This window comes from Lissotriton vulgaris, chromosome 10 (genome assembly GCF_964263255.1).
Source record: "Lissotriton vulgaris chromosome 10, aLisVul1.2, whole genome shotgun sequence".
Taxonomy (NCBI): Eukaryota; Metazoa; Chordata; class Amphibia; order Caudata; family Salamandridae; genus Lissotriton; species Lissotriton vulgaris.
Window position 1 is genome coordinate 243,890,571 of NC_141698.1, and position 27,338 is coordinate 243,917,908.

At 46.2% G+C, this 27,338-nt stretch overlaps 1 protein-coding gene across 1 annotated transcript in view; it reads left to right on the forward strand.

Annotated features, from left to right (window-relative positions):
* The window catches only part of KCNH2 (potassium voltage-gated channel subfamily H member 2), a 1,978,218-nt gene that overhangs the window by 944,535 nt on the left and 1,006,345 nt on the right, over positions 1-27,338 (forward strand). Inside the window, exon 3 of the mRNA XM_086940929.1 lies at positions 11,666-11,827. Within this exon, the coding sequence (XP_086797055.1) occupies positions 11,666-11,827 (162 nt within the window). The remainder of the gene's footprint in view (positions 1-11,665; positions 11,828-27,338) is intronic.

Sequence of the window (27,338 nt, forward strand, 5' to 3'; positions counted from 1 at the left end):
AGAAGCGGAGGGAAGGGGGTGGTTGTGCTGTCAGCATGGCATGCTGTGTTTTTTGTTACAAGGGAATGTAATAAAGGGTGGAAGAATTCCACGCCTATTTATCAGCATGTGGGAAGGAGAAAAAAACCAAAGAGGGGATCGGGTAGCAGCGCACACCACTCATCCTAACAAGTGCCATATTATGGAAATGGGCGCACAAGACTACTGTATGCTGAGTGTACCCTCATTTGGAGTCCCTGCAGCAGAGTGTGTCTGTGTACCCTATTACAAAGAATGTGGTACCATTCTTGCAGCTTAGAACTTGTTCCAGCACTGGGCCACCACAGTAGTGAAAGATGACTTAGAGGTTCACAGGTCTACTTTCTCCTTCAGAGGTCCAGGTTGATTCTTCAGAGTGGACGCACAAGAGAGTGCTGTGTGCAATACCATCAGCCTGCAGGAGTAGATCTCATAGGGGGTCCTCAGGCAACCTTTGGCTCCACCCAAAGGATACTATAGCAGGGGAAGGGAGCACTGACTCCATGCCATTTTTAGGTCGAGCCTAGAGTCAGCGCACATGTGCTGCTCTGCAAGGCATGCTGTATTTCCTCTGTGAGGTTTAAACATGCCCACCACTTTTTCATTGATTGCTTGGTCTGCCTTTACACATTCCATTGCTTGGTGAATAGTGTGCATTTGTCTCACCTTGTGACTGATTTGTTACTGCCCTGGCTACTGACCCTGCTGCTTGGAGTCTTTCATTAGTGGCCCTATGTTTTATTTTAGAGCACTACTTTTTGTTTCCTCCCTCTCCTCGCTACTCGCCGACACTGCTTCCAGTTCACTTAATCTCCCTGTGCCCCCCCCCCCCCCTCCACAACACCTCCCACCCTTCGCAACTTGTTTGGTTAATGTCATACACAGAAAAATGAAGGTAGCTCGTCTTTCTTCATTTACTAGGTTGCCTCTTCAAATTAGGTATTTACAGGGATCAAACGCGACTTGTTTCATGTTTTTAACTGACTGTGCCACCTATGACCTTTTGTTCCATCTTTTAGACTTCATTAGTTTTCCCTTCAGTTAGCTACAGTCATTTTTTTTAACTTGGTTTAGAAATGCCTGTTCTCTGTTCAATCGTTTATTTTCCGTGTTGGCCATTTCAACACGGACAGTTGATGGAGACTTACTTATGTGGCTTTCGGAGTGTTTTTCTTTTTGTCTTTTATGTAAAAAAATACGCCCCTTTAACATCTCAGGTATGAAGAGGTTGTTTATTTACTTTCAATGCCTTTTCCATTCTCATACTACATGGTCACGTTGGCCACGTTTACAAGGCAAATGTGAATTGGCATTCAAACTTTAACTTTCCTAAAACGAGGTGCAAGCTTACTGCACACCATTGGGACATGGTTAGTGGTGTTGGGATACATATATCTTTGTAATATGCTAATTACATGGCATGTGATCTCATAGCTTGAGAGTTTGTCATGATTGTTCATTCACGCTCGAAGGGTGGCCTTTTATATACATATAGTAAATCGTGTAAGCATTTTCAGAGTTTTTGCTGTTTTTAACTCTTTTTCATTAAGTGTAGGATGCTCTCCCACCTCATACTTACATCCTGTGGGTCTCATTTATGAGAAATGACGCATCGCGGCGTGAAAGCAGCGATGCGTCACTTCTCAGTGCGCACTCCTTGCGACATTCCTGATGCGTCATATGACGCATCATGTCACAAGGAGTTACAGATACGTCAGTATTTCTGACTTATCTGTAAGCGGAAAAGTGACGCATTGCTGGAGTGTGTCACAAAAGTGACGCAGCTCCAGCAATGCGTCCTTTCACATGGGGCAAGCCCCATGTGAAAGGGCATGCGTCAGTCTTACGCCTGCTGTGAGGCAGGCGCAAGATTTTGACACAACAGCGTCCTAAAAGTGACACAGTGAAATCTCATAGATTTCACTGCGTCACTTCTACGACCCTTCCTTGCGTCAATATGCCCCCCTTGCATACATTATACCTGGCGCAGGGATAATGTGGCGCAGGGGTTTGCAAAGTGACGCATCTACCTAGATGCGTCACTTTGTAAATATGGCGCAACAAGGCGCATTTTTTACGCCACTGGTGCGTCACAAAAAGTGATGCACCGGCGGCGTAAAAGCGATGCACTGCCTCATAAATGAGGCCCTGTATTTCTAGTTGTAAATGTCCCTCCTTTGTGTGCCTCATTCCTCCCATGGTGCTTTCACTAATGGTTCCTTTTGGTTGTCCCTCAGGAGGAGGCAGTACCTTGCGGATCGGGGTGTGCAGGTGCGGGGCTTCGCTTTTCAGAGCTTGTGTTTCTTTTGTTTGTGGTGCAGAAACTGCAGGGGAATGATTTTTTTTAATCCATAGGGTACACGTTCTGTCCTGTACCGTTTAACTAAATCATGAAAATATTACAAGGTTTTTCGTAAAGAACTGAAGCTGAAGGTTTCAGGGCTGTATTTTTCGATGAGCCACAGTTTCTGCACCGGACTCCAGAGAGCTCTCTTCATTCGATAAAAACCTCTGAAAAAGAGGCTGCGAACCACTAAGAAAGGTGCATGTATGCAGTCTACTGCAATATTGCTCTTGCATTCCTCACCTTTAGTAACCTCTTCATATGGCTCTTACCCACTTTACCTCCTACTACATTCAACCTGTACCTTCATCTTATGTAAACTTCCCCTCCCATGTGATCACTCTGCCCCCTCCTATCATCTCAATCCACACCTTTTCCCCCTGCACTCTACTCTACCCTAACATTCCTCTATCATCTGTGTTAGACCTGGCATCTTTTGGTGTGTTTCCCCTGTCTTTTTTCTTTCTGACACCCCAGTTTTGACTTTGTTTTTTCTGGTTTAGTATCTCTGCGCACTTTCTCACTGTTGTTCAGTGTTCAAGCGCAAGTGCTTCTGTTGTAAATTGTATTATGATTTCATATTTCCAGGATTGGCATATTGGATTTACTGGTAAGTCCCTGGTACAGTGCACTGAGACTGCCAGGGCCTGTAAATCAAATGCTACTAGTGGGCCTGCAGCACTGATTGTGCCACCCACAGAAGTAGCCCTGGAAAGGTAACTCAGACCTGCCACTGCAGGGCCTGCGCACAGTTTGTAACTGCCATGTCGACTGGCAAGTGCACCCTTTTGCCAGGCCTTAATCTTCCCTTTACTTACATATGTTACCCCTAAGGTAGGCCCAAGGTACCCCTGTGGGCAGGGTGCTGAGTATGTTAAAGGTAGAACATGTACTGGTGTGTGTGATGTGTCCTAGTAGTGAATTACAGTGTATTTCGTTTTTCACTATGGAAAAGCGATCTGTCCCATAGGATAGAATGGGAGTTAATTTATAACATCGTATAAGCCTAATTTTCCAATGGGACAGGATAGGAAAATAGAGTGTAGTATGCCTGGACTCAGAATCTAAAAAGATTTTTATGTCTTGTGTTTGAAAACACCACTTTTAGAAAGTAGGTATTTTCATCCTTTGTCATCCTGTGTGCCTCTTCTGGGTTTGTGAATTGACTGTCTGGCTTTGGAGTGACAGGGGCTGGGGATGTGCATTCTCCTCAGACAGCAACTGGGGAGGTCGAGTTGTGTCCTACCTTTCCTGGATGAGTTATGGCTGGGCTAAATAGACCTGGGCTGCAGTTAGAGTAGTGGGAGGAGATTGCTTTGCACCTGGATGGGCCTAGTCTGCCTGGGACATTGCTGTCTCAACCTCCTGCCGCAAAGGTGGGCCAAAGAGGACACAACAGGTTTGGACTAATCACAGATACTCTCTGCCTGAGAGAACAAAGTAATTTTGAGCATAAATATTGGGGCCCAGAACTTTAGAACTCGCTGGACTCAAAGAACCTGCCAAGAAAAATAGCTAGAAGAGTTGCCAGGAGGAGTACTGCCCTGTTGCTGTATTGCTGCTTTGTTGGGTTGGCCTGTGGTTGCTACTCCTGCCGTGGGTAGTGAAAGGACAACTGGACTGAACTTTCTTTGCTTGTGTTTAGTATGTCTGGGGACTTGAAGTAGAGCTTGGCTCCTGTTCTGAAGTCTCAGGGACTGCAAAGACTTCACTAACCTCTCAGTAACGCTTCTGGAACAGCTGTTTCAGTTGCCACAGAGAAGGGAAAAGCAACCGACTCTTTCGCTGGCTCCATGTGCTGAAGGCACAGTAAAAGGCACCGCCACATTCCGCACCGCAACCCTGGTCTCACCGATGACGACAACCAACGATGCTGCCACCAAGTCACCGCTTGCACCGTGACCTGTGGGCACCACACTCTGCACGGCCTCCCTTCACTCCGCCGCCCTGGTCTCACTGATGCCGTCACTGCCCGCTGACTTTGACACCCGTGACCGCATTGTGGCTGTGGGCACCACTCATAAATTTCACAATGCACTTCCTCGTCCCACACATCAGTCTGGGCTGACTGACACCAGCTCCTGTTAACCGGCTCTGTCGCTTGCCCCGCAACCTGCCAGCACTGCATCGAGCAGTGCCTGGCCCGTACCATAAGCCTTGGTCCCACCGCCGCCAGCTGAATGATCGTCACTGAGTTGTTGCCTGCACCTCCTCATGAGGGCACCGCACCATGCACCGGTTCTATTTTGCAACGCAACCGCAACAGTTGCCCCAACTAACTCGCACCTACGTGTGGGCCGCAATGAAAAAGGTTCTATTTTTGAGCCTGTTAACGCTTTAGCTAGCCGATACTGACGAGTTCGGCTGGAACTGTTAGAGTCTATTGTTATCAGCATCGCAGTAGGCCTGGACAGAGCTACCGACTCGGAAGAACTGTGTTTTTGAGATATTTCTGCAATTTAAAGGATATCTTGCAAAGCATATATTTTTAAGTACTGTATGTTGGATACTTTTAGTTTTGGTCTTATTTTAGATACATACAAATATTGGATATTTTATCTAAACTAGTGTGGTGTCGTTTTGTAGTGTTTTCACAGTATTACTGTTGGTTATGTGCAAATGCTTTACACACTACCTCTGAGATAAGCCTGACTGCTCGTGCCAAGCTACCAAGGGGGTGATCAGTGGTTATTTTAGGAGTGTAACTCCCTTACCCTGACTAGGAAGAAGGGTCCCTTCTTGGACAACAATGTAAACCATTGCCAACTAGAGACCCCCATTTCTAACACTATACATGCGCTGCCCTGCACCTAGTCTTCTGACCTACTTCTACCTCGTTCATTTTGTAACCTTTACCTCTGATATACCTGAGCTTTTCGTTTCTGCTAACACAACTTCCTACCCTATCTATTCCTGTATTCTCCCCCTCTAAATGTTCCGTAGCTCTCTAGCTCTCCCCACTTCCCACTTCCTTGTGTAACCCCCAACTTCCTACATCCCTTCACAACATTCTTTTTAACCACCTTTCTTGCATAATCTATCTCATCCTACTCCCTCTTCCCAATTTTCTTCAACCCTCTAAATATTCCTCATGCATCTTGTAGGAAATTGGCTTACTGGGAGAGTGGGGAAAAACCCTACCCACGCAGCAACCACAGTTCTAATCAGGGTGAAACAAAAGCAAACCCCAAATTAATCTGTGCTTACCCCTGTGGTAGCTTGATACAAAAGAAGCCAGGCTTACCTTACAGGCAAAGTGTAACGTGTTTATGCAGCACTTTAAAAATAGTAATAAAGAAAAACACAACACAAGAAAAATCCGGCAACAATTTAGAACAATAGAGTAAATGTATTAAAGTATTTGAGACCAAAACAACAAAAATCCAATTGGTAGAACTGGAGATATGCAATTTCAAAGATTTAGGTAAAAACAGTGCATATAAGCATAAGGCGCCAACTTTGGGTATCTGTCATGCTGGAGCGGTACAAAGTCACAAGTTGAGGTTGACCACGATGAAGCTGGAGACAGGGACCAAGTTAGGCTCGCTCAACAAAGTACCTTAAATCCTGGTGCACGGTGTGTGCGGTGTTGCTTTGCATGGCTTCACATTGTCCAGTGTCAGTTCCGAGGAGCTGTGAAGTTGCATTGCACTGGGTTGGTTCTGGTGTAGCTGTGCTTGTGTGGAGTTGCATCGGTTCTGATGGGATGACAGCTGAGCAATGAGTCTTGGCAAGGCTTTGCTAGGCTTTGTGTCACTTCATGCTGGGTTTGGTAAAGAGCACAGCTGGGCTGGCAAGGCACCTCTATCCCCTCTGCCAAGGATACAGAACTGGAGGGGCACCACTTGAGGAGTTATGACCCACAGCAGGCAGAGCACAGGTGCTGGGTGGAAGAGAGTTGGAGCCTTTTCTGTCCCTGATGCTTCGATCAGGAGGCCAATCAACTAGCCCTTGCATTCACTTTGGTGATCCTGGGTTCAAGATGCAGGTGCAGTCATTCTGACTCAAGCAGCAGGGCAGCACAGCAGTAGAGTTGCAGAGGACAATATGGAGCAGCCCTCTTGCATCAGAGCAGCCCAGCAGTCCTTCTTTGGAGTCTTCCACAGGTTCAAATGTGTACTGAAGAGTTGGGTTAGAGGGTCCACTATTCATGCTTGGTGACAGCTTTAAAGTACAAGAAGGTTCTAGAGATTTCACCCGAGAGGTGCTTGGAATTTCCTGACTCCTTGCCCTGGCCTCAGCTTGTATATATTCAGTAAAGACTAGTGCCAAACCCTTTTTGAGTGTGCTCAGGCAGAGGCTTTGTGATGTGCAAGTGAGGCAATTGACAGCTCTGCCCCTATCATGTCAGAGATGGTCCGTCCTGCCAACAACTATTCCCCCTCTCTCTCACTGTCTGGGAGCAATACACAAAGACCAACTGCCAGCTATACCGAGTCATGTGACCCAGTTTACAGGCTGCAGGCACCAAAAGGTCAGGACAAGAAAATGACAAAATTCAAAAAGTGTAATTATCAGAATTGTGACTGAAAGTCAAATTTTTGTATTAAAGAGGGCTTTAATTTACAATTCTTTAGACACCAAACTAGACATAAGGAAATAAAAAAGGCAGTAGGTCGAGAGGGGTCTGAGCAAACAGATCGGGGGATCTGATTGCTCAGAATCAAGAACACTCATACACCCAGATGGGTGTCATGCCTCATCAGCAGGCAGCTCCTCGTGAGTCGCTGGTGCAATACCCAGTGTACCCTTATAGGGGCTGTTTGCTGGAGGTCTTTTAAAAAAAAGAAACTATGGTGAAGAGGAAGTGGAGTGCTGTGTGTGTGTGTATATTAGTATAATAGTGGCATCAAATGACTATGAGACCCTGAGAGTTTTAATACTTGGGACCTCTGGTTATAAATAAAAACAAAGGTCGGCCAATATGTTTTGTGCCATCCTAAGTCAATGCAGATCAGGGCACTTCGTCAGGAACCTATAACATAATCAACAAATGATTGAGGTTATAGTAGTGATACCTAGCAACACTAAGTCACCCTTCAAAGTGTAGGGTATACCATATGATATCTAAAATCTGCATGTTGATCGACGTTCTCTTTTTTCTGTGAGCTCTACCAGATCATTGTCTCCAACCAGGCCACTCTTAGATCCTGTATCTCCATATATCCATACTCCTCCACTTGAAACATCTCTCCTTACTATATTTACCCATCTCACACCCATCTACCACTTCTCAAGGGTGCAGTCTCCTAGACAATGCACAATCAATGAATCTAAACTGCTTAAACAGGTACACATTTAATTTTGACTCAAACCCAGACTTCTGTTCATCAATGAAACCTGGTTACGAAGTGATGCTATCCAGGTCTTCCACAAGTCAATCCACGTAGATATAGTCTCTTCACCTGGAACTGCCCCAAGAAGAATGGAAGAAGGCTAGCAGTTATTTTCAAGAGCACCCCATAGATCACAAGCTTTCACGAATTCAACTTGACCAAATGTGAATGATGTCTCATTCACTCTTCTACCTTACTTACTTTCTTATGATCATTCCTATTGGCATGTGCACCCCAGACAAACAACTGAGCATTTGTAGAGCCTTTCTGGGCACCACATTGGACATCACAGTAAACCACACCAACCTCTGCATACTTGGACACCGATAACCTCTTGTTAAACCACTCTAATTTCTTCCACCTGAGATCCCTTGTGACTTCATCAATCTATTACAACTTGTTCTGGACCAGCACACTAAGCTACACATCCTTGGATTCAATCTTCGCTCCACCAGGCTCACCACAGGAACCGGAAATCATCCTATAACCACTGCCTCCTCACCTTCTCCTTGAACCTTCTTTAAAGAGCACATTTATAGAAATAGTGGCCAACAATGCTATTTACAAACAGTGGAACAAACTCAATCTCTCAGCATCTGGCAGCTTCATATCCCCTTCCCCCCTCATCTAAATACCAGAAGACGAACAGATCTAAAACTGAATTTCCAAAGGTTTTGTCAAACTGATACCCTCTCAAGATGCCCTCATTCCGTAACCACAGGTTGAGGACCTCATGGCTAAAGAAAAAGATAAGGAAACTGAGGATGGAATGCAGTGTACCAAAATACCAGTGTAAGAAATCATAGAACCACAAGACATGAGGCATATCTAAAGTCACAAAAGAATCTACAATTAAGATGCTCCACTATACCCATTGGGTCTGCAAAGCCAACCAAGTTTCATTCAAAGTAACTACAGTGGATCCAAACAGAATTCCACAACCTAGACTGAATTGATACCAAGACCTCACATACCAAATCATTCTGTGGATCCATCGCTCCTCGCCTTGTCTCAAAAGCAAAGGTCTAGTTACAGTACCTTACGAGCAAGAAGCCCACAATCAACTGATTGCCTATATATTCAGACCACAATTAATAAAACAAATGTCTGTGGCAGTCTATAGGACACAGATCCTTTCAAAAAATTCTCTGAGTTGCAATTTAAGGAACTGGCCTCAGCAAGTGGCCCAGCTCACAATCCTAACCATCAAAACCTTCAAGGCCATCTTACTCCCAAGAACTGATGAGTTTTGCTTAAGAAGAATCCTCAGTACCTCCCTAACTACAAGCACTTAATCTTTCATCCTTAAAATCTCTCTCATAGCACCACTTATGAAGAAGACTAACAATTATCTAGCATATCCAGTCACACAACAGCTGATCTTGTATATCCTGTTCTTAGGAAAACTGATTGAAATAGCTGCCTTCACTCAGATCTCAGATTTCATAGACTGAAGTAACCTTTTCTTTACCATCAAAGGGCATCCACCGAGGTAGAAGCACTGAATCTGCTATCCATATGGAATGACCCATGACTTGAAAACAACTCTGGATAGTAATGGAGTGGCTTCACTACTCCGGCTCTTTGACTGACCGGAGGTGCTTATCCTCTTCTCCCCCCCCTCCCAGCGCCTTGAGACCGGTGAGTAGTGCGCTGAACAAGTCCTGATTGATTGATTGATTGATTGATTGATTGATTGATTGATTGATTGACTGCTGGACCTATCTGCCACCGCTGATACCACCATCACATCTTCCTACTGTAGCTAACAGATCTTAGAATCTAATGAAGCATCTATGGCTGGAACCTCTACCTACCCCAGTGGACAGATCTAGCACCATATCACTTTCATGATTCAATTGAGCATCTATTAGCACCAACTTTGTAGTTTTTGTAGTCTTATTCTTTTATTTTTTCACTTCACCTACCTCAGTCCCTACTGGACACCATCAACACTTTTAGCTTAATCTGCGACTTCAAGGCTAAATAAACAGATCATCCTAAAACTAGAGCAACCACAAAAAGTTGACACCTTAGGGCTAGATCATTGTCTCCAGGTCATAGACCAAAATAAGTTTGGGAACTACTTAGACTCTTAAAATATGGTTAATAATCTGTGGGTAAAGAAAAAACTAGCACCAAGTATCCATCTCTTCTCAGTGACTAGGCCCACCACCAGCCCCATAAATTGACTTAGGAAACCTAGAAGGGATCATGGACCCAGGACTTCCCCCACTCTGCAACTGAATAAATGAATCAGTTTTTCACACCATCTAAACTCTTCGACCCACTTTCCTACACCTAGGTTTTCCACAGACAATAGGGGCCACAGTTAATCTCATCCCGTCTCAAGAAAAACTTACAAATTAACGTTATGTAGTGGCCCCCATTTCTACGACTACGAAGACTGCATAAAATACCAGTAGGGCAGGAAGACAATTCCTGAGTATTCTGCCACAGGGGTAAATCTCACTAGTTTCCCAAATACTTCACTGGCTACCAAGATTAGACAAGCCACTTTTAAGGCACTCTTCATCACCCACAGGTTCATCCACAGAAATGGCCCATCCTTGACACAAATAAAACTAAAAAATACTCAGAGAATAGGACCCTTTGCTAATGCCTAGAATAAGGGTCAGTACTGAGCATAAATTGTTATGCATTGTTAGATTGTCCTTCTCAGTGCAATCAGGAGGCCAAATGTTATATTCCTCTTATGGCAAAGACAAAATACTTGCACAACCTAGTTGAAATATATGAAGAACATATGCTTCAGCACCATAACCTCCATACATAAATGGTACATACATGCAACTATGCGACTATCTGTCACTCTCCTTTGTTCCTCTCCATGCATACACACTGCCGCAAGATTGCAATGATACAAGACAAACATACTCCAAATACATTACATCAAATCACTTCTGCAGACACTTATAGTGGGAAAACTCACGAGTGAGTCCAGAGTTTATGTGTAAATAGCCATTTCAGAGGTTTTGCTATGGAAACATTGAAAGATTACATGCATATTTATGTAGGTTTTGCGTCACACTTGTGCCGTGCAAGGGTGACGCAAAACCTAAGTATAATTAATCAAGCCACGGAAGGCCACCTTTAGTGGCCCGAGTGTCTTGATAAATCCAGAGTAACGCAATGTAACGCAAATTGCTGCGTTGCATTAATCTGCCCTGGGAAGGCGTTCCATGGGTGGAAGGTGGGTATTCCCATGCATCTACACATGGATTCTGAAGCATTCCCAGGTTTACCAATACTGGTAGACCTGGGGATGCTTCTCGATGCTACACCTTTCCAGGTGAGGCGTAACAAGGAGAAGATCTGTATTTTATCTAGTTACTCTTTCTGTGTGCGCTGTATTCCGTAGCACACACAGAAAGAGAAAAATGCCTCAGGGGATTGACTTTGTGCAGGAAGGTGTTCCTTCTTGCACAAATTCAATCCTGGCGACGACGAAGGCACCCTTGCTCATGGTGCCGGGCTGCCTGTGTTGGCTCTCGGAAGTGACAGGAATGTGCTGGTTATTATTAAGAACGGTGCATTCTGCCCTTTCCCTATCATGTAGCGCAGTGACGCAAGGTGACTGGCTGTGAGGCACCACGCTGGATTGCGTGGTATTTTAGTACATATACCCCTACACTTGTACCGATCTGGGGTCTCGGTGCATGACTTAGTTGATCGAAAAGAGGCTTTTTGATATATAATTTTGTAAGGTCTCTCATGCAGGACATAGGGGGGGCACACTGTAAACTAGAGATTCAATCAAGAGCACTTTTATTGAACATGTGTCCATTTGGGATTGAGTTATTATGAGGGGATCACTGATTTTTTGGGATAGGAGAGTTCTCCAACTGAGCTGACCTTACCTCGATGCAGATATAGTACTCATCATGACATTACTCAAGGTATGTGCCATCTGACCTAAAATTCTCACTTTCTCCTTCTCAACCAGGGAGCTGTTTCCTCTGCCTGGTGGACGTAGTGCCCGTGAAAAGCGAGGATGGCACGGTCATCATGTTCATTCTGAACTTCGAGGTCGTCATGGAGAAGGAAATGCTCGGTTCACCCCTCAAGGACACCAATCACAAAGTGCCATCCAACTGGTTCCCCACTGGTAAGGATTGTTTTCATCTATCCAGCTGTCACCCCTGCCCACCTTTCTGTCCTGTCGCCAATAACTAGAGACGTGTGAATGTCCTCAAATCAAACACTTGTCGGTCCATTATCGTTTTCATAATTTTTCTGTCTGTCGTAAAACAATTCTTTCTTACTTCTGCCCGTCGGATTAATCTCTCATTCTGTCCTCAGACTCATCTTTCATTGGATCCTTTGTGTGTCTGTCCATAAACCGATTCATCTTCATTCTGTCCCAAATCCATGAGACCACCTTTCTCTTTTGAGTCATTCCGTCCGTCTGCCCATCCAGCATTCGGTCATCTGAATTCACCCCATCACTGACTGCCCCTAAACTCACTCATCCTTCTGCTGTCCATGCACTCACCCATCTCACAGCCTGCCTTTCCATACACCTGCTTATCACTGTGTCTGTCTGTCCTTCTATCATTCACCCTGCCCATAAAACTGTAAACCATTGGCGTGCCTTAAATATACTGTCTTATCTTCCTGTCTGCTTCTCCAAAAACCCACCAGACTATTCTGTGATGATATGCTATGCCATGGTATGTTATATATATGTGGTATTTGCACAGTCGGCCATAAGTGTGCTTTGTTAGACGTGCAAGACTTCTGCGCTCTCTCTGAGATATGTGTGTGTTTATCGTCATGCCTACTACTGCTGTTTGTGTTCCGGGTCAAGGAGGACCTGGCCTGGCAGTTTAATTTGAATTTGAATTTACAGGTATTTGTATAGCGCGCGTCTACCTGGCGGTTTCATGGCGCTGAAGGATGCCTAACCGAGGGCTGGAGCAAGAAGGATCACTGGGAAGGGAAGGCACGTGCAAAAAGAAAAGTCTTAAGGGCCCCACGAAATTCAAGATAGCAAGGGAGAGATCTAATGTGCAGGGGTAAGTAGATCCAAAAGATAGGGGCTAGAACAGCAAATTTCAAACCCCCTGATCTGCTTTTCTTGAACCGGGGAACAGAAAGAAGAAATTGAGTCGAGGAGCGAAGGTCTCTGTTAGGACAATAAACCTTAATGGCTGATGAAATAAACGCTGGGGCAGTCCCTGCAATGGCCTGGAAAGTAGTGCAGCCTAGTTTAAAGAGAGTCCGTTCCTTAACAGGCAACCAATGCAAGGATTTGAGTAGAGGGGTAGAGTGATGTAATCTGGGCAGCCCATAAATCAGGCGAGCGGCCTGATTTTGGACTAGCTGGAGACGGTGAAAAGCGTATGCGGGGGAACCATTATACACTTAATTCCCGTAGTCCAGCCGGGAGAGGACCATTGCCATTAGAATTAATTTCAGGGCGGGGAAGAAAAGAACCGGGAAATTTTCCGAATAGTGCGGAGGGCAAAGAAGCAAGAGGAAACAACTGAACTAATCTGGGAGTGGGGAGTGAGGTGTTTGTTAAGTGAAATCCCAAGTGTTTTAACTGAGGGGGAAGCTGTAGGGGGAGTGCCCAGGGAAGGGGGCCAGAAATTGGGAGACCAAGGGCTAGGGGTGCTACCAGTGACGACAAGTTCAGTCTTATCAGGGTTATTTTGAGGTGATTACAATTCATCCAATCACTGATGAATCGCATGACAGATTGAAAATTGTGAATACTGACAGGAGAGTGTGAAAGATGAAAGATGAGTTGGAGGTCGTCGGCATAATTATACACGGTGACCTCCATCTGCTGAAGTGCAAAAATAAGCGGGAAGATATAGAGGTTAAATAGTAAAGGAGAGAGAGAAGAACCCTGGGGGATACCACACTGCACCGGGCGAGGGGGAGCAGAGAATTCAGCGAGATGGACAGCCTGGGTACGACCCCCTAGAAAGGAGCTGACCCAGGTAAGGGCTGGGCCCCCGATACCGGCCGCCTTGACACGGGCAAGAAAGATGGAATGGTCAACCGTGTCAAAGGCGGCGGAAAGATCTAAAAGAACGAGGGCATGGGGAGTGTTGGTATCTAGCCCCTCTCTAAGCTCATCCATCACCGAGATGACAACCTTCTCGGTGGAGTGCTGGTGTCGAAAGCCGGCCTGGCGGGAGGCAAGGCCCCCGCTCTCCTCCACAAAAGCGCCGAGGACCTGGGTGACATGAGCCTCAAGGACTTTAGCCAGGAAAGGGTGGAGGGAGATGGGGTGGTAGTTGGAGAGAGGGACAGGGTCAGCCCCGGGTTTTTTTAGGATAGGGATGATGATAGCCTCTTTGTGGGCGACGGGCATGACACCCTGTTCAAGAGAAGCGTTCAGAAAAGTAAGAGGGGGAAGGTAACAGTCGGTGAAAATCTTACGGAGGATGTGTGCAGGGGCAATGTCCTCAGGGGATCCAGATTTGACATGGGTCAACAAGGAGAGAAAGATTTCTCCTGTTAAGGGAGGTAGGAGGGTTAGACTGGACATAATAGGAGGGGGCTGGGGATCACCAAATACAGGGGAGGGGGGCGGGATCTTGGACTTAATAAGTGCAACTTTCTCAATGAAAAAGTCATTGAGAGAGTTGCACAAGGATTGGGAGGGGGGAATTTTGGGAGAGGCCCTATCCGAAGAGGCCAACTCTCGAACTATTGCAAATATTTCTTTGGACTGGCTCTCTGCAGCGAGGATTCTCCCAGAGAAATAGGAAGTCTTTGCAAGGAGAATATCCCTTTTGTACTCGTTCAGGATGGAATTGTAGCATAGTTTGGAGAGAGGGCAATATGCCCGCCTCCAAGCTCGCTCTGCTTGACGCACTGCCAGTTTTTTTGCCACAAGGGCAGGGGAGAACCATTTATTTGCCTCATGGGCACGTTTGATCGTGACGCGCTTCAAAGGGGCTGCTTGATCACAGGCCCGTCGAAGCCAGCTGTTAAGGGCGTCCAATTGCCTCGATGGTTCAGAGCCCGCCATGGCCAAATCAGGGGCAGATAACGATGAGCAGAGGGCAGGAATATCCACTCTGCTCCAATTTCTTGCCCAAGGATGTTTAGAGAAGGGAGAGTTAGTTTTTATGACAGTTTAGGCTGGACTGTTGCTACTGGAGCAGGGTCAAGGCTGATTTGCATATGGCAGGGTCTAGGCTGAGGTGACATTCTGTGCAAAATAAGGGACTGGGATGCAGACAAGAAGAATTACCGGCAGCAGAGTTTATAATCAAAGATCCCATTCATCACTTTTTGTATACTTTGTATTGTAGGGGTGAACATGATGGCTGATTATAAGGCTTAAATGTTATTTTTGGATACATGTGAAGTGTGCCCAGTCTGTTCTGTTATGGACTGGACTGAATAGGGACAAGCAGGGGTTTAAATGGGATGAAAAAAACTGGGGGGGGGGGGGGGGGTCTCTCATAGGGGCGTGGTCCATGTAATTAAGGGTATGGCTTAAAATACACAAGCTAAAAATCTGTGCTTGGCATAGTGTGCAGCCCGACTAGTATTTTGATGCTTCTGTCATTGCATCCATATATATAATAAATCACAAAACATTACACCTACAAGCCAGGACTATTGACTTTGTCAATGGTTATGAGTTGCATATGATAAATAAGCACCAACTATGGCCTCGTTGTATAGCAGATTGAAAATGCTTCAGTTCTGAAATGATGTGACTGTGGAAGAACTGTAACGAGTCTCTTTGAAGTTGCCTCAAAGGGAGTAAAGGGTGGCATTGCTGCAGAGTTAAGATTTTTTTTCACCCTGATGGTGAGGGCACAAATGGAGTGCCCGATAGAGACTCATCTCAGCACCTGCTTTTTAGAACTGCTGGTGCTGAGTGCCCGAAGGACCCGGCCCACTTAAAGCCCTGGGGCCAAGTCAAATGCATACTAAACCAACAAAGGTCGGTAGGACATCCCGCAGCGGGGCATCACACTGTGAGCCTGCACTCCTCCTTTGCCCTCCAATTTATATGCAGGAAGTCCCAGGGTTGGTGTTTGAGGACAGTGTTGGAAGAGGGCAGGTGGTCCTCATGCAATAAATCTTATTTTCAATAAAAAATTACTGAAATAAAATGTTTAAAAAACGCAATTTGGATGAGTTTGCACCGTTGCCCAAACTTGGTGTGGGACTGTCCTGTGGAAACAAAGCACACACGTCCAATTTCAGAAAGCAATAATCTAGTCATGACAAGCATTGGAGGAGAACAGTTACTATGTCACCACCCCTGTAACTAGCTGACAGGACAGATGACTGTGGAAGGGCTTCTCCATCTCTGCAACAGCACCAGACCAGGCTCTGCACAGCTTCCTCCTGCCCACAAAACCAGCCACATCCATCTCTGCCTGTCCATAAATCCATTTACATGTCTATCTGCGTGCCTGTCCATATACCCATCCATGTGTCCACGCTCTGTGCTTCAAGCAGCATGTTAATAAACCCATCAATCATGTTGTTTGCTTGTCCACACAATCATTCATGCATCCACATGTCCACCCATCACTGAATGCAATCATCCATCTGCTTTTCTATAAACCCATCTATCCATCCTCCGCGTTCAGAAACCCTTCATCTATACACCTGTCGGTAATCCCATCTACCTGTCCTTAAAAATATCCATTCATCCATCCTACCACATACAATACAATTCTTCACCTCTCTGTCCCTACACCTAATCAGCCAAACACCCCTCTGTGTACTCTTTTATCCATCTGCCTATCTATGAAACTATTTATCCATCCACCTCCCCATAAAGTTATTCCTCCAACCCGGTACATACCCTGAACTCCTTCACCCATTCATCCATCCACCTCTACATAAAGTCATTCCTCTAACACTATTAGTACCCTGAACTCCTTCACCTATTTATCCACCTGTCCTTCCATAAACCCATTCATTTTTCATCTATTGGCTTGGTTACTAACCCATACCCTATTGTGTCTGACTATCCATACGCCCAGCCAAAAATGTTCCTTTTAATAAGGTCTTCCAATGGGTAATTTAACATGACCATCCATCTGTCCGTTTGTTTCTGTCATTTAAGTAACCAACCTGTCTGTCAGCTCACCAATTTGTAAATCTATCCATTCTCTTGCCTTTCTACAAATCCTCCAGTCTAGCAAGGCTTTAAGTGTGCCAGGTCCTGCCGGTGCTCAGCCCTTGCAGTTTTAAGAAGCAGGTGCTGAGACGGATCCATATGAGGTCCTCTATGTTTGCGCTATCCTCGGCATGAAAACAATCTGGCCTCAGTAGTCACCCCAGGGTCTGATGTAAATTTGAAAAGACTGCTTTCCGGGTCAGCAGTTCACTGGAAGGTTTGACCTTCTTTCTAGTCAGCTGAAGGCCCACGGCCATGGACTCCACGGGGGGCCCGAAGGGTGGGCGTGGTGGGCAGACCTCAGGGGACAAAGCTGCTGCATGGGCTTCTGCGCCCAGTGCAGCAGCTTCTGAACATTTTTCAAGCCTAAAATACATTCAAAAGCACATATTTCCCAAGGGTTTATTTAAAGTTCCTCATGGAGCAACATCATCCCACACAGCAAGAGGAAGAGAAGGAACCCGACAAATATCTGTTGATGAGACTAAAGGCGGGGTTTTAAAACTGACACCCAAGCGTTCTTTTAAAACCCTTCCTTCACCGCACTCCTGGGATACAGCATTCACCTCCACCATGCACAGTTCTATAAAGTGGATTTTTGTTTTTATTTCTCGTTATGGCACACTCACTGCGATAAACTCTTTTCTCTGTCGTACTGCTTAAGTGACTGTCAGCACACATGCATAACAATCCTGGGGTCACACTCTGCTCTCTTTCTCTGGCCGAACCCTGATCACTGGCACTTATTGTCACTGCTTCTCCTCCCTCGTGGAGCTTTTTGACACTTCATCCTGCTGTACTGTTTTCTCACTTTTCAGTGACTGCCACGAGTTTCAGGATAAAAAGGAAACCTGTTGGATGTCTACTGGGAATCGCATTTCTGCACAATATTTTCAAATGGAAAGTGAACATTTTTGCTTCCTTCGCTGATAAATAAAAGTAACCCTAACAATCTCCGTTAGGCGCTTGCTTGCAGTATGAAAATGGAAAGCCTGTAGGAACTCGTCAGGAAAGTGAGTCAGTTGTTCAAAACTATCAGTACTTTTCCTAAAAATTTCCTTTTTCAGACTTACTATTTCAAGTGGCAGAGAAAAATGTTTCTCTGTAAACTTAAATGTATTGTTGCTTACAGTTTTCCAGTATGGTTTGTGAAAGAACTGTTTCACTGTCCGGCAGGCGTTGTCCTGGCTTAGCTAATACCCGGTTCTCAGACCTGCGTAGCAGTGATATCCAGCCATGTAATGCAGTCTATCCTCTACCAGAAGAGGCATCCTTTCTCATGTCTGCAGTGGCTATATCCCACTGCTTGAGCCCATTTGCCACCACTTCCATGGCACACATAGGAGGACTCCTCCCATACAGAGAACTACCTCCTTCTGTGGCACTTCAAGCCCAGCCACCTAGCCTTACCCGCTTGGGCGCCCACAGTCGCCCATACACTCATCACCAGCAGACTGGACTACGGAAATGCTCTGTATGCTGTAATCAACCAAAAACTTCTACACAAACTCCAGACCGTCCAGAACGCCGCAGCCAGACTTATCCTGGACATCCCACGACATGACCACATGACCCCATGACCCAACACCTCCGCGACCTCCACTGGCTCCCCGTCAAAACAAGAATAACCTTCAAACTGCTCACACACGCCCACAAAGCCCTTCATAACACCGGACCCCAATACCTCAATGAAATAAATCTCCTTCCACACCCCCAAGAGAAACCTCAGCTCTGCCGACCTCGCCCTAGTCATAGTCCCTCGCATCCACACGGCCACAGCAGGTGGCAGATCCTTCTCCTACCTCCCAGCCAAGACCTGGAACAAACTCCCCCCTCGCATCCGATGAAGTCTGACACTGCACCAGTTCGGAAAGGACCTCAAGACCTCGCTCTTCGAATGACCAACTGTGTTCCTCCCCACCCGCACATTGAGACCCTCACAGGTGAATAGGGCACTTTAAAGACCCTGATTAATTGATTGATTGATCACCATTTGCTCTAGTCCACTCAAAGCCTTACAACTTATGAATGACAACCAGCAAGGCAGAGCAGGAGCAGCATCAGCTCCACAAGTCCTGCCCCCAGGAGGGCTGCTCTCTTTCCTCTACTGCATTCACTCTTTGTGCTGAAGCAGCATCATCTTCATCAGCCGTTATTGGAGAGAGAGGGGAAAAAATAAAAATTTCAAGGAAACTGAGAGAAGGTTTTTTGCACAATAGGGAATTGTTTGTCCTTCAAGCTTGAATAAACCTACAGCCAATACATAGGATTTGCCTACTCAGCTGTGGCACATTGTTCCCTTCCACTCCAGACATCTCTGGATAAAGTGTGGGGAGGGGTCTCAGAGAATAACACAACTGAACTACTCAGATTTGACCATTAAATAATTTCCAAACCAATGTTGGCGGTGCCATGTTGTGTAGTTCCTATAAACCGATATAGGATCTGAGCGTTTAGACAACATAGACTGTGGGATAGGTGTCCAGACTCTATACCAGCTAGCTCACAGAGCCACTGTAAACTCCTCTTACCAAGAAGAGAATAGTTCTTGGCAACTATCAAACATGACAACTCTGTCCCATCAGGGATTGTGGAAACAGTACAGTATTTTTCGCTTAGTCACTCGTGGTCACTTTATCTCAGCGAAATACACAAAATGAATGGTGGGGACGTTTTCAATAAGCATTTATCGAACCAGCGTCATTCTAGTGTAAAATAGGTGTGCTGAAACAAACATAAGACAGACACAGATATTAATGATTATAAGCACCAACATAGTAAAAGGATGGTAGATTTCTAACATAGTTCTAAAACAATGAATACAGACAGGTATCCAAATACATTACTGTAATAATGCGTTTTCCTACGATGCAACCTTAGCTAGATGTACCTACATTCACCTAGCATGTATGTAGGTGTCGATCCAAGATTCCCCCTAGGATGAAGCTAACCCCATTACCTGAAGTGAGAGACTGTGGGACCCCGTCTTGGTCTCGAGGTGGACACCCCACGAGGGATGTCAGACCATTACGAGCTGGAGTGTCTGCGTGCAGGAACCTCAGCATCTTGTGTCATTGTGTCAGCATGGAAGTCCATTTTCTTCTCTACTCAGCAAAGATATGGCGTTTACATACCCAAAGTGGTACCCTCTAGGGATCTACCTTGCTGTGTCATGTCGGACTAGGATGAAAGAAGGAATTACCCTTATACATAGTTATTATGCAGGAGATGGTAGTCCTGCTGAGATTCAAAGAATCTTCATGCATGATGAATGAGGCTATTTTTCGGAGAAAACCCCACGTCATTTAAGCAGTACCGTAACTAGGTATAGGGTCAATACCAAGAACCGTTGTGTAGTGTAATGGCAGGGGAAATATAGGTGAAAGGTTTGGTTACTACCTGAGCCTGTTTCGGAGTACCTGTATGAAACATAACAATGTGTTGTATGCTAATGTCTAGGAACTCACAAGTACCTGCACAGATGACTATCCCCAAAAAGAGGTATGGGGTCAGCTAATGCAGGGCTGCCAGTCAGATGGCCTACATCACCACATCCCATGAAGGGCAGGCATGCCACTTGAAGAAATCCTCATCCTTGTCCGTGCTCATGAACTCTTGATCAAAAGAGACAAACAGATGGAAATGGCGCTGAATAAACTCTCAACAATACCTGCACCTAAACATAGGCAAATCAAGGTGGAGGTTGCGGCTACTTCATCGTTGCAGGCAGCCCAGAGAGCAACTGCCTTGAGTGCACCAAGGGATGCCATGTGCAGAATCAATGGATTCTCCTTCCATTTAATTCGCTTGTTGCAGTTTGAATCTTTTGAAATCCTGAATCATCAGCGGGTTGAAGTAGATGTTCAAAGGTGCAACTGCGCTGTCATGGTCACACCCTTTTTATGGAGGTTCCAAAACAATTTGAACATGTTTTCCCCTCTGTAGTGGAAGAGCAGGAATCACTTCATTTCTCCATCAGCCTCCTTGGTGACCTTAAAATAATTGTTCAGTCTGGCTACCCACGTGTGTCATTGTGGTGCCACTGTGGTCGGATCACTAAACTCACTTAAAGGGGCAGCGGTTGGTTCAAGTGTGAGGGTTGAATGATCACCCCTTATGTGGGAGGCGTATTCTGTGGAGCCGGTGCAGCTTCTGCTATGCCTTGCTGGTCATTGTTCACAGATGACATCCACATAATCCACCACAGATGGCATCTGTATGATCCTTGACAGAGGAAGGCTTTCATTCTCATGGTCCTCTTGGCAGCATGCTACATAGTATCATACCCCATCCTCATCAGGTGACTGCACAATACTGGAATCTGAGGATCTGCTGGATCTGTTCCTTCTTAACTAATAGAATACCAGCTGTCAGCAATGCACCTTACTCCCCAGAAGCTCACCAACTCATCTAAGGAGAGCGCAAGGCTCATCGCTCAGCCCCACCCTCTTCAATAAACACATGATCCCTCTGGCCAATGTTATCGGTGCACACAACATCAACATAATCTCCTATGCAGTCAGCAAACATCTCATACTCTCCCTCTAGGACAAGACCCCCAACATGAGAAACACATTCACCACCTGCATGACTGAAGTTTTTAACTGGATGAAAGCTTACTGTCTCAAGTACAACACCAACAAGGCAGAAGTAGTTTCCTTCGGCAAGAGCACCTCACCATGGGATCCCAGCTGGTGGCCATCCAAACATGGACCCACACCCAAAACCCACACCAGAATTCTCAGAATAATAATTGACAGCAAACTGGACATGACTGCATAAGTCAATATTGTCACTACATTATACATCCACCCCCTGGTGCTGAGGAAGATCTTCAGATGGTCCCAAGCAACACTAGAAAAAATTGTCACTCATGTCTGTAGTAACTAAGTCCAGCCGAGTTGAGGTATTCAAGAGGTATTTATTAAGATGTTAATTAATCAGGAATGAGTCAAGAACAAGAACCCACCAGGAGCCTCCAGCAGGCAGCTCAGCCCCGTCATAGCTGTGTGTTTCTTTCAACCTCCACCCAACATTCTATGATGAAACACAGTGCAGAGGCATTCCAAAGGCATTCCACTAGAAAGCATGAAGTAGATAAAGGCATGCATAGAAATGACCCATAGTAGAATATAACAATGTCCTAGTAACCAGCAAGTTGCACTATGTGAACCCTCTGTACCCCAAGATCACCAAACAACTCACTAGAACATTACAAACCACCCAGAACTCGGCAGCTAGACTCATCCTCAACCACCCACACAGAACCAGTAGCGGCTCCTCCGCTAAGGCGAAAAGAGTTGCCTCACTGCCAGGAACAGCAAAAAAAGGAAAAAGTTAAATGATAATAACAGAATGTTATTATCATTTTATTTTGTCCTCCTGCTGCGACAGTGCATGAGGGGGTGGAGCCCGAAACAGTCATGCATACTCCCCTGTTCTCCATGCAGGATATATTACAGCTTGCATGGAGATCATGTCCGCCCCTCCAGCCACTGGCTGAGTGCCGTGCCACAGCACTCAGACCAATCACAACGCTGCATTGTAGCGTTGTGATTGGGTTAGGAGTGGAAGCCTGGCTGCCTGCTTCCTGTTCTGACCTGTAGTCGGACACAGGCAGGCAGAAGAGAAGACATAGGACTGGAGGCAGCGGCAAGGTAAGTTTTATTTTTTTATTTTAAAAAGCAGCCCATAACCCACCTCTGGTGTGTGCTCGCCCCCCACCCACGAGCTGTGCCGGCCGCCTCTGCACACAACCCACGTCACACCACACTACAGAGAAGAACACTGGTACCCAATAAACCAACACGCTTAATTCAAACTCCGCACACTCCCATTGAAGGCACTACACAACTCAGGCCCCAGCTACCTGAACAGTCACATCTCCATCCATTAACCCCTTCAGTGCTGGTGACAAAGCCAGCTCGTCATGGGCGTTACCTGCGCTGCGCGCATGACGAGCTGGCTTTGTCACGTAACGCGGTTTTTCGAATTTTCAGCGCGCAGCGGGAAAACCGCTAGCGCGCATGCGGTTAACCACCCAGACCCCTCCGTCAGTGGTGGTCAGTACTATAAGCATGTAGTGGAGCGGTGTTGGCGCAAAAATGCACACATAAAAAATCACTCCCAAATCATGCATTCATACATGCACATACACACACCATTCACAACACTACCATATATTAATGCACACAATAATGCACCAAACATTAAAAATAAAATCATACTGACCTTCATAGCTCGGCCTCGGAAATCCCCTGAGGGTTGGGATGGTTGCCATTCCTCGTTGGCTGATGTATGGTCAGCCAATGAGGGAAGGCAGCAGTCCCAATCCTCGAAGGTTCCATGAGAGTTGGGACTGCTGCCTTCCTCATTGGCTGACCTTGAATGAGCCAATGAAGGAAGGTAGCAGTACCTCATCCGTCCCAGAGTGGGATGGGGTCAGTGAGAATGCTGACCCCACCTCACTCTATGACGAGGAATCAGTGATTGACACTCAACCCTGGGCACTTCAGGGCTTAGAACTGAAGCACCAAGGACTGAGGCAATCAGTGATGCTCTGCCTTGGCACAAGAGGGAGGACCTCAAGGTGCTTTGCCAGGCTGAAGCTGTCATGCCCACAGGAACTGTGACTTCTTCAGCCTAGTAAAGTTCAGCTCAGGCATCCAGGACGCTGCGCATTTAGTGCATGTCTAGCTCCTGGCTGCCTAACCTGAAATTAAAGTGAGTCTGTCAGGCTTACCTTTGCTCAGCCTGACAGACATTCTTTATGGTGGTCAAAAGTTAAGGGGGCGTGGCCCCTCAGCTCATAAGGATGGGTCATGGTTGTCCTTCACAGGACTCCTGCTCGCACACATCTCACACATCTACAGTACCAGATTAGGAAGACAGACGTTTTCTTACATCGCTCCTAATGCGTGGAACGAGCTCCACTCCATATCAGAGCCTCCTCCTCTCTTCTTGAATTCCGCACAAGAAACTGAAGACCTGGCTTTTCAATTAACCTACCTACCGTAGGCAGGGCTAGACACACACAAATGCTCAGTGCCAGCGTGGCTACCTGGGTGATAGTACACTTTACAAATACACATACCATAACATGACTTGACATCACATGGCATGATATAAGATGCATCAGTGAATGTTACGAGCAAAGCACAGTTTCAGCTTCTGACGCCTCGACCACAAATGGCCCATAGAAACTCCAAGAACTTCACCTATGATGGTACTTCTCCTCTCTCCCTGGAAATAGTTTCCTGGTGCACCAATAAACAGGCCATGTTCTTTGTTGCCACTGAGGGGATCAAAACCCTCCTCAGCTGCGCCACATCTGAAGAACTCTAGCTGATCCACGTCACGCAACCGGTGGAATACAGAACCAATAGCCACACCCTACATGACTTCCCACACATCTTCCAAGGCCTTGGGTGCACCAGGGGCCCCAGATGTCACTCCAAAGAGGCCCATCCAATAAACTAGTTGCCCTACATCACTGGCTGATCCCATTCCCCCTTCGCCTAGCTGTGGAGGATGGGTTACAAAAACTAGAATTAGCAGGAATACTAGAGAAAGTCGTTGGCTGCATCCTGTGGGTCTCACCCATGGTAGTTGCTCAAAAGCTCAAGCAGCAGGGCAGCATCTGGATCTGAATGCACATGAGGATACTAAACAGGGCAACCAAGAGGGAGCAACACATCATGCCAACCATCAACGACATCATACGGCACAATGGTGCTCCAAACTTGACCTTAACTCCAGGTACCACCAAGTAGAGCTGCATGAAAGCTGCTGGTATATCACCACTTGCTCAACTCACGTGTGTCTCCACTGATAATGGTGCCTTAACTTCGGGATCTTGTCGGCTGCAGACGTGTTCCAGAATGCAATCTATGAAGTGTTGTCAGTGCTAAAAGGCATCATTAACTTCAGTGATGACCTAATGATACATAGACCCACAGAAGAAAGTAATCAACAGTGCCTCTGTACAGCTCTCAAGTGAATTAGTGTTGCTTGACTCACTCTACACTGGGACAAATGCAAATTCCTCAGTGAAGAGATGGAGATATATGGATACATATTCTCTGGAATTGGCATCAGATGCAATTTTGCCTTGAGTGAAGACATCAGAGGGGCTGCCCCCCACTTCCCTCACTAAGTTAGGAGCCTCCTCAGGCTTGTGATGTATTGTGGCAGATTCATACTTAATCTGGTGACTCTGGCATTAGCTGACCAAATCTTACACCTCATGGATGTGGGGCCAGAAGTAGTGGGACACTGTCTTCCAACCATCAAACAAGTCCTAACAATGTCATGGTCTACTTTGACCCGACCAAAGAGTCTGAACTCATAGTGGATGTCAGCCTTATCAGACTTGGGGCAGTACACATGCAGCAGGATACAGTGATCGGCGGGCACGCATCGGTTTTGCCAACAGAGCTATTGCAAAGATTGAGAAGCGGTTCACCCTCATAGAAAAGGAGGAGCTAATGATTAAGTGGGCTGTAACCACTTCCACCTCTACAGCCATCTGTTAAAGGTGGCCACAGAAAAAAAGTCACTGATCCCACTCTTGACAGGGACAACTCCCTTATTGCCCACTGTATTGAAAAGTGGGCCCTGTAGTTCCAGAAATATCAATTGACCAATGATTACAAAGCGGGATGAAGCAACCCAGACAACTACCTTTCACAGCATACAAAGACACTAGTGAACGAGTCATGCAACCTCATGGTGGAAGCCGATGACTACAGCACTTGGATTGTAGGGTTCCAAAGAGGCATGACAGCTATCGGTGAGTGGATGGCAGGAAACTGCCTGAAGCTCAATTCCGAGAAAACGGAGGTTGTCATTTTTGGCAATCTCTCGCCATCCTGGCCGACTACTTGGTGGCCATCAGCATTTGGTTACCTTTGACAACCAGCTCAACTTTATGGCTCATGCCAATAAGGTAGCGTCCACGGCCCATTTTAAACTCAGAATGATAAGGAAAATCTTGCCTTTTCTGCCTGACACGGCCGCTAAGACCCTGGTCACGTCATTGGTTTTAAGCTCACTAGATTACTGCAACGGACTCTTCCTGAATGCACAATCCAGAGTCATAAAAAAGTTGCAGACGGTACAGAATGCGGCCGCACGCCTGCTGTCCAAAAAACCAAAATTCGCGCCCATCTCAGATACTCTGAGGACCTACCACTGGCTATCTATCCAAAACAGGATAAAGTTTAAAGCTATGTGTACAGTCTATAAGGTAATGCAGGATCAGGGGCCTCGTTTCCTTAAAGATCATCTAATACCTTACAGTCCAGCCAGAAAGCTACGATCTTCATCACTTAATCAATTAGTGGTCCCACGTAGCAGAACAGTCACATGGGGTGACCGCCGCTTCCTAGTTGCGGCCCTCAAAATCTGGAATACCCTACCATACCACGTCAAAGCCAGTCCATCACTCTTACAGTTTAGAAAAAGCTTGAAGACGTGGTTATTCAACCAATAATATAGTACACCCACCGTATACCTCACCTCTAAGGAATGACATTACTGCAGTCTAGCGCCGAGACACCCAAGGGAAATTGTTCGCGCTCTATAAGTGTCAAAAAATAAATAAATAAATAAATAGGGTTCTCTCGCATGGTACGGCTTGCGGATGTGGGTAAATGTAAATGTACATGTATTTATATAGCGCAAATTACCCACATCGCAGGCATCTAAGCGCTTGCTTAGGGAACCCGTCCTGGTATTCCCCTGTGAGATAACCCCGGCAGGGTATCCACAAGGTGAAAGCCAGGCATCCCACCGCAAGGGGCCGTTGTGGAGATTAAGCAAGCTATTGCCCAGAGTCGCAGAGTGTGAACCCGTGAGTCGAGTAGGCACCGGAGCGAGAATTATCGAGTCTGTGGAATTATTGAGCCCAAGCCCCGTCGAGGCGGGGAATTGAACACTGGTCCAGGGCCGATCTCAGCTTCCGGGTCTGCCGCCTCTAACCCCTGAGCCACACTTCTCCACATTGGCCAACATAGACCTAAGCCCCCTCAAGGCCTGCTCAGCCATAATTTCCAGCGAGTGGAAAACTTTCTCTGAGACATCAGTGAACGATGACCTATACCAACAAAACATCTTGGGCATCTGGCTCAACTGAGACAAGCTCGCTATCAGTGACAAAGGGATTTTCCTGAGAGAACGCAAAGTTATCATTCCCCAACAACTGGACAATTGAGGTTTCAGTTATTTGCTTTGTGTACACCAAACACCAGGGGCCAATGAAAACAAAGGGAAGATTGAGGTGGAAAGTCTAGGTCCCAGCCTTGGATGTGTAAGTGGAAGAATTTGTAGCCAGGTACCACTGGTGCTAAGCAGGGGTGCTGCTTGGTCCGCAAGATTGTGGTGAGCTGCAGAATTTCCAACAATCATGCCGGCATATAAGGTAAAGATAAATTACATGGGGGCAGGGTGCATGAGTGGGGCGTAAGGGGCAGTTAAAAAGGGTGAGGAATGCAGAGTGATAGCG